At 37.4% G+C, this 15,514-nt stretch overlaps 1 protein-coding gene across 1 annotated transcript; it reads left to right on the forward strand.

Annotated features, from left to right (window-relative positions):
• Window positions 1-12,432, forward strand: LOC127806192 (probable sucrose-phosphate synthase 1). Its single transcript, XM_052343319.1, has 13 exons — window positions 1-346; window positions 505-594; window positions 1,470-1,711; window positions 1,956-2,019; window positions 2,192-2,890; window positions 3,589-3,705; window positions 3,828-3,959; window positions 4,069-4,245; window positions 7,353-7,406; window positions 7,495-7,557; window positions 7,667-8,605; window positions 9,781-9,908; window positions 11,839-12,432. The coding sequence occupies exons 1-13, from the start codon at window positions 152-154 to the stop codon at window positions 12,119-12,121; spliced, it is 3,183 nt and encodes a 1,060-aa protein (XP_052199279.1). The 5' UTR covers window positions 1-151; the 3' UTR covers window positions 12,122-12,432.
• Window positions 12,433-15,514: the final 3,082 nt, after the last annotated feature.

The raw sequence follows: 15,514 nt of genomic DNA on the forward strand, positions 1-15,514 counted from the left end.
TCCTCTCTGCCCCTCTGCGCGCCCTCTCTCTCCCTCTATCTCCCCGGAGATTGTCACAGTCGCCGGAGATTCTTCCAGCGGTGACGCCGAACACTGTTTCTCTCTCTCTCTCTCTCTCTTTCTCTCTTCTCTCTCTATCTATTTATCTCCTATGACAAATATGGCGGGAAACGATTGGATCAATAGTTACCTGGAGGCTATACTGGACGTCGGGCCGGGGCTCCAAGACGATGCGAAGTCGTCGTTGCTGCTCAGGGAGCGTGGCCGTTTCAGCCCGACCCGCTACTTCGTCGAGCAGGTTATCACCGGCTTCGATGAGACCGATCTCCACAGAACCTGGGTTCGCGTACGTCTCTTCACATCACCACTTCTCTCGCTCTCGTTTTTTGCATGAGTGTGAATCTCTGGTTGTATATGTGAAATTGAATGTGTTAGTGGCGTTAATTGGTGAATCTATGTTCAGTGTATGTTTAATCGTGGATTCGAATATTTTGGCTGTGCCAGGCGTCGGCGACCAGGAGCCCACAGGAGAGGAACACGAGGTTGGAGAATATGTGCTGGCGGATTTGGAATCTGGCGCGCCAAAAGAAGCAGGTGTGTCATATTCTGCTTAGTTAGTTCGTTTTGAACTTATTATGTTTTGGATTATGCGTTTGGAGTGGTAGTAAAGTGGAGGGCCTGAGACAGTTGATGCGGAACTAGGTATTCTGATTTTGGGTTTCCACTGGAAAATTAATTCTTTTTTCTTATTTATTCCGTGATGTGAATATTGCTTGTTTAGGCGTTGAATTTCAGCAGTTAGTTATTGTGTTAAAAGAATGTGTACCGCATCAAGGAGCTTCTTAGTGGAGATGGCAGTGCAGTTAATTACTGATTGCGATTGGGTTCAGTTAAGCTATGCTGTTCTGTTATCTAAAATTGCTGATTTTAACTTGCTCCTTTTAGAAATCAATTTTTGCTGTTATGGTATTGGGGTGGTTTATTTCCATATGAATTAGTAGAGTATTTTTGTCGGACCCTTTGTGATCATGTCTTTAAACTGTATAAAATTTTCAGATAGTCGTTAATGCTGCTTGACTAAAGACAACATGCCTTACCGAGCAAAAACAGAATAGAAGGCTTATGCAGAGTAGTTTGTATTTTGCTGGCAGTTATTTGTTTATTGTACTTGAATTCTTAACTCTTTTTCATTCTAAATGAAGATTTTACAGAATCCATTCACGTCTTGTGATACTTGAATCCGCCTAATTTTCTTTTCTTTAACAGTTACTGGCCTACTGCTCCTACTTAAAATACATTTTCTTTCTTTAACATTTGGAGGTGTAGGGGTTTCTCTGTTTTTTATCATTATTTTTCAAACAAGGCAACACATTCTTCCATTTGCTGCTTCTATGAATTGTGTTCTATTATGCTAATAATTAGCCATGATGTATTTTTCTCCTTATTATCTATTTGTTTATCTAATATAGCTTGAGGGAGAGGAAGCTCAAAGGATGGCTAAACGCCGACTTGAACGTGAAAGAGGCCGCAGAGAAGCGACTGCTGATATGTCAGAAGACTTGTCAGAGGGGGAAAAAGGAGATACAGTTAGTGATTTGTCGGCTCATGGTGATAGCAACAGGGGCAGGTTGCCTAGAATTAGCTCTGCTGAGACAATGGAGGCATGGGCTAGTCAACAAAAGGGCAAAAAGCTGTACATTGTCTTAATAAGGCATGAGCTGATCTCTACTCGTTTGGTTTACCAATGTTGTAATGCAGAGCTCTCTCAAGTGATAGCTTATTGTTGCAATATTGCATATCAATCACAAATATAGGTTATGGACTCATGTTTTTGCATACATTTCTTAGAATTAAATTGACAAGCTCAAATATGGAAGCTATTCTTTATTTTTGATTTGAAAGATCAAAATATGTCCTGCAATTGGTTGGACTTTTAACTGTTAGTGCTCTTGCAGCCTTCATGGCCTGATAAGGGGTGAGAATATGGAGCTTGGTCGTGACTCTGACACTGGTGGCCAGGTAAATTGTTGTTCTAAGAGGTTTTATGTTCAATATTGTTCTAGTTTTGTTTCCAATCTCATTTTAAACTAGGACTGCAAGTCAGTAAACTCGTGTCATGTAGTTGCTTACAGAGACAGCTAAAGGTTCACCTTTTTTTTTTTTTTTCATTCTCCATTTCTTTTTCCTTTAGGTCAAGTATGTTGTGGAACTTGCAAGGGCTTTGGGCTCAATGCCAGGAGTGTATAGGGTTGATTTACTGACTAGACAAGTATCATCTTCAGAAGTAGATTGGAGTTATGGTGAACCCACAGAGATGTTGCCTCCAAGAAATTCTGATGGTTTGACGGATGAGATTGGGGAGAGCAGTGGTGCTTACATCATTCGCATTCCATTTGGTCCAAGAGATAAATATATTCCAAAGGAACTTTTATGGCCTTACATCCCTGAATTTGTTGATGGTGCTCTTAATCACATCATACAAATGTCCAAAGTACTTGGCGAGCAAATTGGTGGCGGTCATCCTGTGTGGCCTGTTGCTATCCACGGACATTATGCAGATGCAGGTGATGCTGCTGCTCTTCTGTCTGGTTCTTTGAATGTACCCATGCTTTTCACTGGTCACTCGCTTGGTAGAGACAAGCTGGAACAACTTCTGAGACAAGGGCGACTCTCAAGAGATGAAATAAATTCGACATACAAAATAATGCGTCGAATAGAGGCTGAGGAATTAGCTCTTGATGCCTCTGAAATCGTCATAACTAGTACTAGACAGGAGATAGAGCAGCAGTGGCGTCTATATGATGGTTTTGATCCTGTACTAGAACGTAAGCTACGAGCTAGGATCAGGCGAAATGTCAGCTGTTATGGCAGGATCATGCCTCGGATGGCTGTAAGTATTGGACTGTCATTCTTGATTCATCTTGTCTCAGTTCTTTTTATGTTAAATTTAGTCAGTAGTAATTGTCAGTAGTTAGTGAGGCCTGCTCTCCATCCTAGATCCTTGATGCTGAGGTAATTTAAAAGCAGGTGACCCATGGTTCTGAAGTTTAGTTCTTCTTTTTCTTCTTGAGGCTATGCATGAGGGAGTATTTACTATGTTATGATAATTGGCTTTGATGAAAATGAATTTCTTTGTAAAAAAAATTTACGGAAAAGAGAAAATGTAATTCTGTGTTCTGTTGACTGCATGTGTCCAAAATGTGTTATTAGTGAGTACGTTCTTGGAAATGAACTTTTATTATGAGATTGTGCTGTAACTGCTGATTCCACTTATAACAAATGATAAGCATTAAGAGATATACTAATCTTGAACCAAGATTGGGTATTGGGAGAATCTGGCCTGCCTATCTGTTCGATTTTGCTTGATTTGTCATAGGCCTAAATCTCAGGTAAGCTTGACAAGCCTAGCTGCCTGTGATGGTTATCTTTAAATGACCTGATTTATTCCTCACTTAACAGGTATATGTTTCTCTATATGATTATTTTATGTGGCAAGATTATGCATGTGTGTTTTCTATGGCAAGGTTATGCACGTGTGCCTGTATTGCTAGTTGGAAGCACATTTTGTAACATGCCCATATTCTGCAGGTAATTCCTCCTGGGATGGAATTTCATCACATTGTTCCACATGAAGGTGACATGGATGGTGAAGCAGAAGGAAATGAAGATCAACCAACTTCTCCAGATCCACTTATTTGGTCCGAGGTTCCAATCATTTCACTTGCTTTGCTGTGTCCATCCTTCCAGATATAACCTTTTCAATAGATTACTCATGGAAATTGTCAAGAAAATTGTTCAAATTGCTAAGTTGAACTAATGATGTGCAGATAATGCGGTATTTTACTAATCCACGCAAGCCAATGATCCTTGCTCTAGCTAGGCCAGATCCAAAAAAGAACCTTACAACATTAGTCAAAGCATTTGGAGAATGTCGTCCATTAAGAGAGCTGGCTAATTTGGTACTTCTTGTCACCTCTGTCAATGAGCTTATATTGAATGGATGTTACTGACCCATGGAAAGCAGCTGATTTTGCAATGAAATTAAGGTTCTATTATCTGTATTTGCAGACATTAATAATGGGTAACCGAGACGATATTGATGAAATGTCAAGCACTAATGCTTCTGTTCTTCTCTCAATAATTAAGCTGATTGATAAGTATGATCTCTATGGTCAAGTGGCATATCCAAAACATCACAAGCAATGTGAAGTTCCCGACATCTACCGTCTAGCTGCAAAGACAAAGGTATATTTTGATATTTTGTTTGCCATAGCAGATTTGATATGGATCAATAATGTAACTTCAGTTATGTTATTTTATAGAAAATAGAGGTAAAAGATAAAACAATAGGGGTTTATTTTGCTGTGGCGTGCATAATACACTTTGATATTTGTACTTAGTAAACAAAAGACCTATGTCCTGCACCATGTAAAACCACACTGACCACACTCATTTCATCTGCCATATGCTCTTTTTGTGCAGATTCCTTTCTTGATATGAATTTCTTCATGACAAGTCATCAAAGTTTCTAAAGTTGAAATTGTCAATTTTTATAAGTACACTAGCAAAAACTGTTGTATTTATAAAGGAAAGAGTTATATCATGAAGGTTAGCAACAAATTCTTTTAAATTTTTGTTTTCCAATGCTACTGCTAGTTGTGTTGGTGGTGAATGTTAGGCTGGACGTTGCATATCTCCATACATGGAGCTTTTAACTGGCATTCCTGTTGGTATTTAAATTCCTTGAATTTGTTGGGTCCCTAGTATTCATCTTCTGGAATCAAGAACTTTCCTTCTGCTAAGTGAATTTATGATTGATTCTCAAAGGAAAATACTTGGTTTCTATCCCTTCATAACAATGAAATGCTAGTTTCTGGTTACTTTAGTTAATATATTGATAAATCCTTTACTTGAGAGAAGGAACATTTCCTTTCAAGAAAAGGTTAGTAATGGTGGTAGTGAAAATTCATGAAACCCCAATGGGTGTTTTTTTTTTTTTTTTTTTGGGGGGGGGGGGGGGGGGGGGGGGGGGGTGTTGGTGTTGAACCGTTTCATGATCTACAGCTGAAATCTCTACCATAAACAACTCAAAAGGGGGCTGAATAGAAGATCTCTACACAACCAAAAAGGGGTATATATCCCCCAATAATACATTGCAATGGGCTCTCAACACCTCTAAATCTTTTTTTTTTCATTCCAAATTGTCCATATGATACCTTCACTTTGCAGCAAACCCCGCACCCAAGAAAACTAAATATTCACAACTGAGGCCAGCATACACTTGTAACCCCAAAAATGGAAAAAGTAAGGCATTAAAATTACTGTGCCATTCCACAATGCTAAAATCTACCAATTCCCTGCTTGCATATACAGTAGCGATCAGCTAAAATATATCTTGTCTTTTACAAGTGAGCAATAGTGACAATGGAGTCAAGGTTTGTAGTCCAACTCAAAGTCTGCAGTTGGGGCACTCCTCTGTCTCAAAATACCGTTCTGAGGAATGCCTACCTCCTCTTTATAATGAATCACATCATAAAAGAATGAATCATAAAGATTCCCCTGATAGGTGCCATACCCAGCTGGTTTCGTGTTGTGCAGTCATGAGGTGGTTTTGAAGAAAACCAAAGAAAGCTGTTATGGAGTCAATTTTCCAGTTTTGGAGATTACATCTAAAAAGTGGAGAGAAAACAATGCCCTCAGACAAGGAGGAGGAATCCTCTATCAATATCTCCCTGTCCCTATTCAACTAAAAATTGGTTTGGAAAAGACTGGCAAAGCATTTGTGTCAACACAAACTCTGGAAAAAAAAAAAAAACCTAACTCTCAGTCCTATGCCAACACAGATTAAAATACAATTATAGAAATCATCACCAAACTCAAGTAATATCTCTATGATCCTGATACAAGGGGTGGGGTAGACCAGCCCCAAATGAAAACCATATTTATTGACCTTGGCCATAGTTTATTAAATTAAAGAGTGAACCTCCATAAACACTTGCCAAGCAAGTTGTCATGTACCTAGGGTTTTGCCTAGGGCTTTGAGAGGTAATTGAAAGGAATTGAGGCAGATAGATCAGAAAGGAAGGGGGAAATCAGAAGAAATGAGGGGTAAATTCAGGGAGAACATAGACAGAGGGAGAGATTATGTCGAACTGAGAGAGAGAAATCTGAATTGATTGGATAATACTCATCGATGCCTTGACTTATGCTGGATGAGTCTTATATACTGATCCAGGTAGCAGTGATTTGGTGTCAATAGGGCTGCCAAATATTTAAATCAAGTACAACTGAAGGCTGCTACCTTCTAGGTACAACTGCTGGCTACTTCTAAGTACATCCGGTTCAATCAAAACTAACAGCAGGTACAATCAAAAGAATTATATCTACTATCTATTACTACTATACCCTTGGGGACATGACACAAGTTTTCCTGGAAAGGCCAAGTTTCCTAGTGCCAAGACCACCCCAAAAATGGGCTTACAAGCTTCATTCTAGCTGACAAAGTGGAAGTTATCCTATCTACATTTGTTAGCTATGGGAGTCCTTGTTTTGGCCATTACTTCTGTCCCTTCTTTGTGTAACTATAGCAAGTAATAAGGTATATATTCATCCACTTATATTTGTCTTGTAATATATGTTTTCATCTATAGAATCTCATTTTTCAGTTAAGAGGTTTGTAAAAGTTATAAATGGTCAGCAAACATGAGAACTTGTTCTGATATGCTTGGTTACTGCAATAACAAGCAGATATGGTGGTAGAAAGTAGGTTGTTTTGTTGAAATAGGAAACATTTGAGAGTACGTTTCTGCATAAAGAGTAATCAAGTTGCGACTGCTCCAGCAGTTAATCTTAACTTTGGTCAGGGTTGACGTGTTGGTTCTTCTACTGTAGGTTAAGTAAATATTAAGTGCACATACATGGTAAAACAAATGAAATTTCCTTTTGGATCTCCTAGTTATGAGAAGCTGTACGTGAATGAAACATATAACCGTGACTGTTAATATGAGAAGATGCGAGTGCAAGGTATATGGTTTGGGAAAACAAGAAATCTTTTGCATTCAGGGGGATATAAACTGGCATTGTGTGTTGAAAGAGAAAAATAGTTTGTATATAAGTTATCTATACAAATTATTTATGATAACATGTTAAATGTATCAGCAGAGCATCAGTTCTATCTTCATAGGAAATAATTGACTGCCTGAAAATGTAGACTAGAATACTTGAAAGGGAAGAGCCTTCACTTCACAGCCAAAGCCAGGATAACAAACTAGAATTAGGGTGAACTTCTTACAGCATCAACTGTGACTCTTTTGGATTAATATTGATTCTTATGTGGTACGACATTTTTGCAGGGCGTTTTCATCAATCCAGCTTTCATTGAGCCATTTGGGCTTACTCTAATTGAGGTATGCTTCTGATACTTGTGTATCCCTTGTCTTTCGCTTTTTGGTTCTCTTCTCTACAAACAAGTACAACTTCTTCTCCATTGAACAGGCTGCAGCATATGGTTTACCAATTGTTGCCACAAAAAATGGAGGTCCAGTTGACATACATCGAGTATGTGATACCTAGCTGATTGAGTTTATTTATTGATCTGGAGGCATTTTGTCTTTAATGATTATGTGGGAAGGCTATATCTTTTAGATTTGTTTTGTATCTGTTGCAGGTACTTGATAATGGTCTCCTTGTTGACCCCCACGATCAGCAGTCTATTGCTGATGCTCTTTTAAAGCTGGTTGCAGATAAGCAACTATGGGCAAAGTGCAGGCAGAATGGATTGAAAAATATTCACCTCTTCTCATGGCCAGAACATTGCAGAAATTACCTGTCCCGTATAGCTAGTTGCAAACCAAGGCAGCCGGGGTGGCAGAGAGGTGATAATGAGAACGAAGAAAATTCAGAATCAGATTCACCAAGTGATTCCCTGAGAGATATACAGGATATATCTTTGAACTTAAAGTTTTCACTTGATGGAGAAAATAATGAAGGCAACGGTAGTACTGATTATTCTGGAGAATCTGGAGATCGCAAGACTAAGTTAGAGAATGCTGTTTTGGCTTGGTCTAAGGGTGTTCTTAAGGGCACTCAAAAGACTGGGCTTACAGACAAAGCAGATCAGAACAGCGGTCCTGGTAAGTTCCCAGCAGTACGGAGGAGGAAACATATTATTGTTATTGCTGTTGATTTTGATGCTGTATCAGATCTTTTTGAAACTACTAGAAAGATATTTGATGCTGTGGAGAAGGAAAGGCTCGAAGGCTCTATAGGATTCATATTAGCCACATCCTTTACCTTGTCTGAAATACATTATTTTCTAGTCTCAGGGGGGCTGAGCCCTACTGAGTTTGATGCTTTTATCTGCAATAGTGGCAGCGACCTGTACTATTCATCTCCTAATGCAGAGGGTAACCCTTTTGTAATTGACTTGTACTACCACTCACATATTGAATACCGCTGGGGTGGAGAAGGGTTGAGGAAGACTTTGGTCCGTTGGGCGGGTTCTATCACTGATAAGAAGGGTGAGAGTGAAGAGCAAATTGTTACTGATGATGAAAAGATCTCAACCAACTATTGTTATGCTTTTAAAGTGCGAAAGCAGGGAAAGGTAACTTTCTTTTCTACATGTGCTGATTTTGTCATTAAATGGATGGTTTTATGTACTTCAGCTTAGCACTATAGTTGTAACCAAGCTGAGTATCTCAAGATTGATGTGAATCAAGCTTGGTGAGAGGACAAATGAAGACAAGCTCAAGCTTGAAATTTTTAGAGGGAATTGAATAACCTAAGCTTGAACTATCTGTAGTTAGGCCTGAAAGACTCATTGCTTATGACATGTGATGGCAATGTAGAACTTTTAATTCATTCTGAAAGACATGCACAAGGCTAGGAAGATATGGGTTTCAGATGGAGTGATCCTAGCTTGGTTGGGCTTGTGGTTTGTAATCCTTCGACCACTTGGTCTATGGATTAGTATCATTGCCATGAGGCTAAACCAAAAATAATGTACTAACTAAGACAGCTATCCAAAAATTGTGACCTCCATGCTCTACTAAAATGCCTTTTTGCACTTTCGAATTACTTGGCATGAAGCGCATAACCTAGGAAGGTCAAGCTTTCATATTCTCTAGTTCTGCTAAGCCGTTAATGCTTATAATTACCTACTTGACATGATAACCTTAAAAGGTTTCACTGAAGCAAGTAACCAAACACAAACATTAGTGATTCTGGTGGTGCTGCGTTGTTTGTCAATGTATTCAAGAATGACCTAGCCTTTAGCCAGACTTGACATTTAGTCTAGTTTGAGTGACCTTGAACATCATTGTTGGCAACCCTATAATTCCTGATTGCGTCAATCTCATACACATGCCCACACAAAGGAAAAAAAAGGAAAAGAAAAAGAGAAGAAAAAAATGGAAAAGGAAAAGAAAAAGTGATTATCATGAGAGGTCCTTTTTTCTTTAAGCATTACGAGGAAACAAAATGTGGGATGGGTTGGTATTACTGAATATGATAATTCAGATTTGAGTATGGGGGGGAGTCTATTAAGTTAATTCAGAGCTAGAGAACACAATCCAATCGTTTTCCATTTCTTCTTCAAACACACACCTGTGCATTTCTATCTTTCTGATCTTTTGTTTATGAAAATGGGTGTTTCTTTCTCTGTACTCTACCAAGGCACATTGATTGTTGGCATACATTTCAATGTGTGTGTGTGTGTGTGTATTTGACGAGTATTGTGCATTGTCAGATGATATTGTTCTTCAATTTCCATTTTTACAGGTTCCCCCAGTCAGGGAAATTCGGAAAGTAATGAGAATTCAGGCTCTGCGCTGCCATGTTATTTATTGCCAAAATGGAAATAAGATTAATGTCATTCCGGTATTGGCATCTCGTTCCCAAGCACTAAGGTATAGCTGTTTTAGCTCTTGGCTTAATTTTGTTTTGAAAATTTTCAGACTACAATGACTGCATCATATTTTGGTCATAGTGTAAAACCTTGGTTGATTTTAGTTCTTGAAATATGCATGACTAGGTAGTTAGGTCCTAGTACTAAAACCATGTTCTGCCTTCTACTTGCAACTGTTTAGTATTAAAACCGAGCATACATATTATAAAAGCTTGAAAGTGAGCCTTGGCTGCTTGGTACAATGGTAAGCTTTCTCCATTATGACCTAAAGGTCACAGGTCCAAGTCAGGAAACGACCTCTTTAAGGGTAAAGGCTGTGTACAATTGACCTTCCTCAGAGCTCTCAATGCAGGAGCCTCCTGCACTGTGTTGAACTTTATATAGGTTTATTTACCAAAAAAAAACTTTATATAGGTTCACCTTTATATGTATTGTAAAGGATTACGTAGTGGTTTCACTTCCTAATTCCTATGCAACTGACATTTGTTTGAATATCTCAGGCATTTACACTCGTCTTCCTTTGTTGTTGCTTATCGAATTCAAGATAATTATTACCTTTTCTTTTGGCAAGAAGATATTCCTACCCTGTTCTATATTTGGTGCTCATCATGGCAGCTTTCTCCCCAGTAATTAGTTTTAACAGTAAAACTACTGATAACAACAAAACACAGCAGTGGTGAAACCATCTTCATTGTGTAAAAATGACTTGGTTTCAACATTTTGTTATTGTGTTTTTATGCATATCAACACAATCACAGAGTATCCAATCACCCAAAGTATTTAATCTAATACAGGATTGGGGATACCCAATCAGTCATCATTTGGTTTTTCATCTGAACAGTGCTCCCCAACTGCAATACCTTTATTTTTGTTGTTTTTCTCAAAGTCCGGCCTTCTTTCTCTTGAGACTTAGTTTTGTGCCCCTAGTCTACTCAACCAGTGTCAGCCTATGATCCTGTATGCCCTTTGGACCATGGATTGTATTAGTAATTGATCTTGAGCCTGTATGGACTAGTTGGGCAGTCAAGATAATGACACTACCTTTGTTGTATGACATGATTTTCAACAGAATTTAAGCCCAAAGTCCAATTGGCTAAGATTTGTGGCGGCTGCCTTGATCGTTAGTCAATAACTCGTTACTTGGGAGTGCCTTGATGCTTTATGCCCCAGAGACGAGGATTGAACCCAAAGATATTGGTTTGATGCATCCATAATAGGGAAAGCTGCATAAAGCATTTCGTCACCTTTATTCATCTTTATCTTGCATGCATGCCCTGCCCTCCATTCACCTTCAGGTGATAAGAGGATATTGTCTTGGCAGCTACAGTCTACTGCATCATTCTCCCTGATGTGATGTAACATATGCTTATTTCCCTTCGTTATTTGGTTCTGTTTCAATTGTTTTTCTTTTTGTTCTTGTTTTTTGTACTTATTAAAAGGCTAAATTCTTCCCCACACCACACGTGCACAAAAAAGAGTAAAATTTCCTGGTCTAGAGCTTCCACTTTTATTCATTGTGGATTATAATTGATTTGAGATTCTACGGGACAAAATAGTACAGAAGAATGTGATTATGAAATCGGTAGATCAAGTCGGCTTGACATTAGGGGAACTTCAAGACAGGTATTTTATGCCATAACTCTTGCAAATGTTAAAAGTATCTAGACATGGTTCTGAGGAGGCAACATGATTAAACCAATTTTGGGAAGTGATCGAAGGGTGCCTTTTTGCCTTTCTGAGCACTGTAGGACCCTTTTTAAATTCCTTGCTGAAAGCTGAACCTCATGATTTTTTGTATATAATTTCATGAAGTTATATTTTGATTTGTTCTTTCAATGATATTCTTTGATCTGTATGACTCAACTTGTTATAAATAGAACCTTTTCTTTGGAATTTTGCTTGACTTTATAATGAATAAAAATCGGGTACAGGTATCTCTATCTCCGGTGGGGCGTGGACTTGTCCAAAATGGTGGTGTTCGTTGGGGAATCTGGGGACACTGATTATGAAGGATTGCTTGGTGGTATCCACAAGTCCATAATACTGAAGGGAGTTTGTAGCAGTGTGAACAATCAACTCCATGCCAACAGAAGCTACCCGCTTTCAGATGTCCTGCCGGTCAATAGCCCTAACATTGTTCAAACAGGTGAAGAATGCAGCCCTGCTGATGTCAGGACTTCATTGGAGAACCTAGGAGTCCTCAAAGCCCCTTGAGCAATGCTCTCTGTGGTTGTGATCAGCCTCTGGATCTTCAACTTCCTGAAGAGCAATTTCACCAACTCTAATAGAACTATGCCCCTAAAGCTGGTTTTGTTTTCTTGCTGAAATCTTGGTAATTCTTTTGTTTCTTTGCTTCAAAAATCAATCCTTTGTGGCTTCCATTGGCATTGAAGCCAACTTATCTTGTATATTGCTGTAAATTTTTCCTGGTATCATGGAGCCCCGTGGTCTCGCAGGACAAAGTAAACTACAGATCAGAAGTTTTAAATAAATATGAAAGTTGCTCTTCGACTCTTTCTTGCAAACATCATGCCTCTCAGGTAATGTTCTCATTGGTTGTTATACTTCAAATCACTTCATTTTGATCAACGGCCTCAGTTCTTTCTAGCTATTATTTTAGGGTTGATGTGCAATTTGGTTCTGATGGATGAAATTGAAATCAATGCCCAGGCTCATGTTAGTTCAAAATTTGATTGAAGATGCCTTGTAATTTGCTTGCTGCTAGATATGATGAGTGACTTACTTTTAGAGCTTGATTTGATTGGCCTTTTCATAGATCACCAAATGTTGCTCTATAAACTGAGACCAAGGAGAGTGGGTTGTTTCTATATATCCTGTGTTTGGTTCCCAGGAAAATAAGCACATTAAGAAGGAATTAGGATGTTCACTAATGTTGTTTGGCAAGAATACTTGACACAATCTTCTGGCTATTTTATGTAAAGTTGGTTAGCTGTCATGGACTCTTGCATCTTGATTAGAAAAGTAATGTCTACTGTACTAAAATTAGCAATCCTTCCTCCATTTTGCCCATTATTGGGATGGTATAGTGGGCAAAAGAGCAGGGAAAATGGCCATAGAGACAGATAAGGGTGTAGGTTTGGCACATTAGGTTGGCTGATGTTACAGTTGGGCTAGGTTGTACCAATTTCCTGAACTCAATCCATACCCATCTCAAATTTAATCTATTAAAAGGGTGGTTTCAATGAATGGAGTGTTCTTGTTTTTGCAAGGATAAGGGGTGGTCATCTCGGACCTAATCTTATTTTTATTTTGTGAAGATATTTTTACGACTCAAAAAACTTTTTGAGTTTTTTAATCAGAAGCTAATAACCTTATTATTACTATCAAAATTATAAAAAAAAATAAATCTTATAAAATTATATATTTTCTCAAACCCTACAAATATAAATGAGTTGCAAAGATGACCATGTTAGTATAATAAATACTAGCAAAATAGAAATAATTTGCTCTAAACTGCTGGAACTAATATATACCCATCTCAAAGAAGACCAAGACCAAAACAAAACCAATAATAATAATAATAATTAACAGTTATGTTATGTGCAAATGAATGCTATATTCATGGCGGGTCCAACTGTTTCAGGCTCATGCTCTCCGACTGTTGGCAGATGCCTTAAAGCTGAGCTTGAATTAAGAGTCATGGTCATGGCAAAGTGGCAAAGTCAAACATCCCATCCCCATGACCATGAATATATGATGGAACCATATCAAAACCAATTCCAACATTCAGAACTCATGAATCATTTGCTTGGGGAATTGGGAATGCGTTCCGCCATCTTCACGGCCATCCTGCCCCTTAATCCATGAAATCATCTTCAGATTCTTGGGGGACCAAATTCCATTTATATCATACTTCAAATCTTCTTCGTGAAAATTTAGAGGTACAATGTTCATGTAATTGGGGGGTTTATCGTCAATCACGAGCTTAATTCTACAGCTCCGTGGATATCTAAAAATGTTATAGACTAATTATTTTAAGCATCGTTTGGTAAAATATGAAAGATAAGAATGTATTAACATAAAGTTAGAATATTTTTTAAATCAAAATATGAAATGATCAAGATAAGGTGGGAAATATTTTAAGTTTTTTTATCAAATTATTTATTAAATTTTTTAAAATATATTAAGGGACATATAAGTAAGATTCAAAATAAATTTATTTAGAGATAAGATGAGAGAGAGTTATTTGAATAATTCCATATAAAAAGTCATGACTTTTTTCTTTTAAGTGTTGGTGATGGATAAATTTAATAAATATAATAGAAAATAATTTTATTTAAAATATTTTTCATATCTCACTTTTTTTAGTGCATATCAGATTATTTGTTAATTTTTTTGAAATGCAGTAAGAGACATATGGGTTATTTTTTCTTATCTATAAAGTCAAAGATAAATTTATTTGAAGACGAGAAGAAATAAAGTTATCTGAACAATTCTAAATAAGAAGTCACGTGACTTTTTTTTTTAAAGTATTAGTAAATAAATTTAACAAGTACGATAAAAAATATTTTTATTTGAAATACTTTTCACATCCTATTTTTTTCGACCCATATCATTTGAATACCAAACATTAAGCAATAAAAATCTAAGAGAAAACATTTAAGCAATAAAAATCTAAGAGAAAACATTAAGCAAAAGCAAACATTTAAATCTTTGAATAAGAAAGAAAAAACAAATCCGGATTGACCTGTCATTTTCTACCAATATTACGAGAACAAGTTATCCAAAAACAAAAGCGTTGTTGTAAGCTTGCGAGTTGGGTGAAGAAACCATGGGCAAGTGCAAGATGTGTGACCCTCAATAATTAATTGTGGAATATTCGTCGAATTTATTGTGCTGTAAAATCAAGATTAAATGCAAATGTCGTGTGGGATTTTTGAGATTTCGTGTTGGATCTTTGCACCACAAACATTAACTTGAAGGCAACAAATTAGTCTGCGTTGTGGTTAGGTTTAGGGTACCCTTAAGTTTCTTGAGGCCAGACCAGAGAACCATCTCATGAAACACAACCCTAATGGTAGCTCACCAGCCTCTTCCCATATGGTATAGGGAGGGTTGCCTAATTCCTTGGTAACCCACACACACACAGTTATCTTTCTTTCTTTTTTTTGTAAGAATGGTGTGTGATGAAGTATCAAATTAATAAGAATTCTTGTTGAATCAACGATTGAATGTCCAGTGGCTATGCTTTTTTATGTTGCTTAAATTAACTTACAATCAAGAAGAGAGGCTACCCGAAGCTTGCCTTGAAATGGGTTTCGATGTCTAAACTAGAGAGGAAGATACATTGCTAATTTATTGAAGGCTAAACCCATAATCTTGCTTTATCATCCCTTAAAGGTCAAATGTAACCTATTGAATCCTTAATCTTTATAATTTACACATATTAATTACTTAATGTAATTTAAAATAATATATGAATTATACGCGAAATAAGGTAAAAATAAGAAAAACAAAAGAAAGAAAAATGGAAAAAGAATTGATTGAATCGATCATTCCTTATACCTTTCTTTCTGCCTTTGATTATCGTCTTTGCTCTCATCGACCCAAACGGAAGAACTGAGTCTCCAGTTATCTCTTGTAGTC

Source organism: Diospyros lotus, chromosome 7, assembly GCF_014633365.1.
Source record: "Diospyros lotus cultivar Yz01 chromosome 7, ASM1463336v1, whole genome shotgun sequence".
Lineage (NCBI taxonomy): Eukaryota > Viridiplantae > Streptophyta > Magnoliopsida > Ericales > Ebenaceae > Diospyros > Diospyros lotus.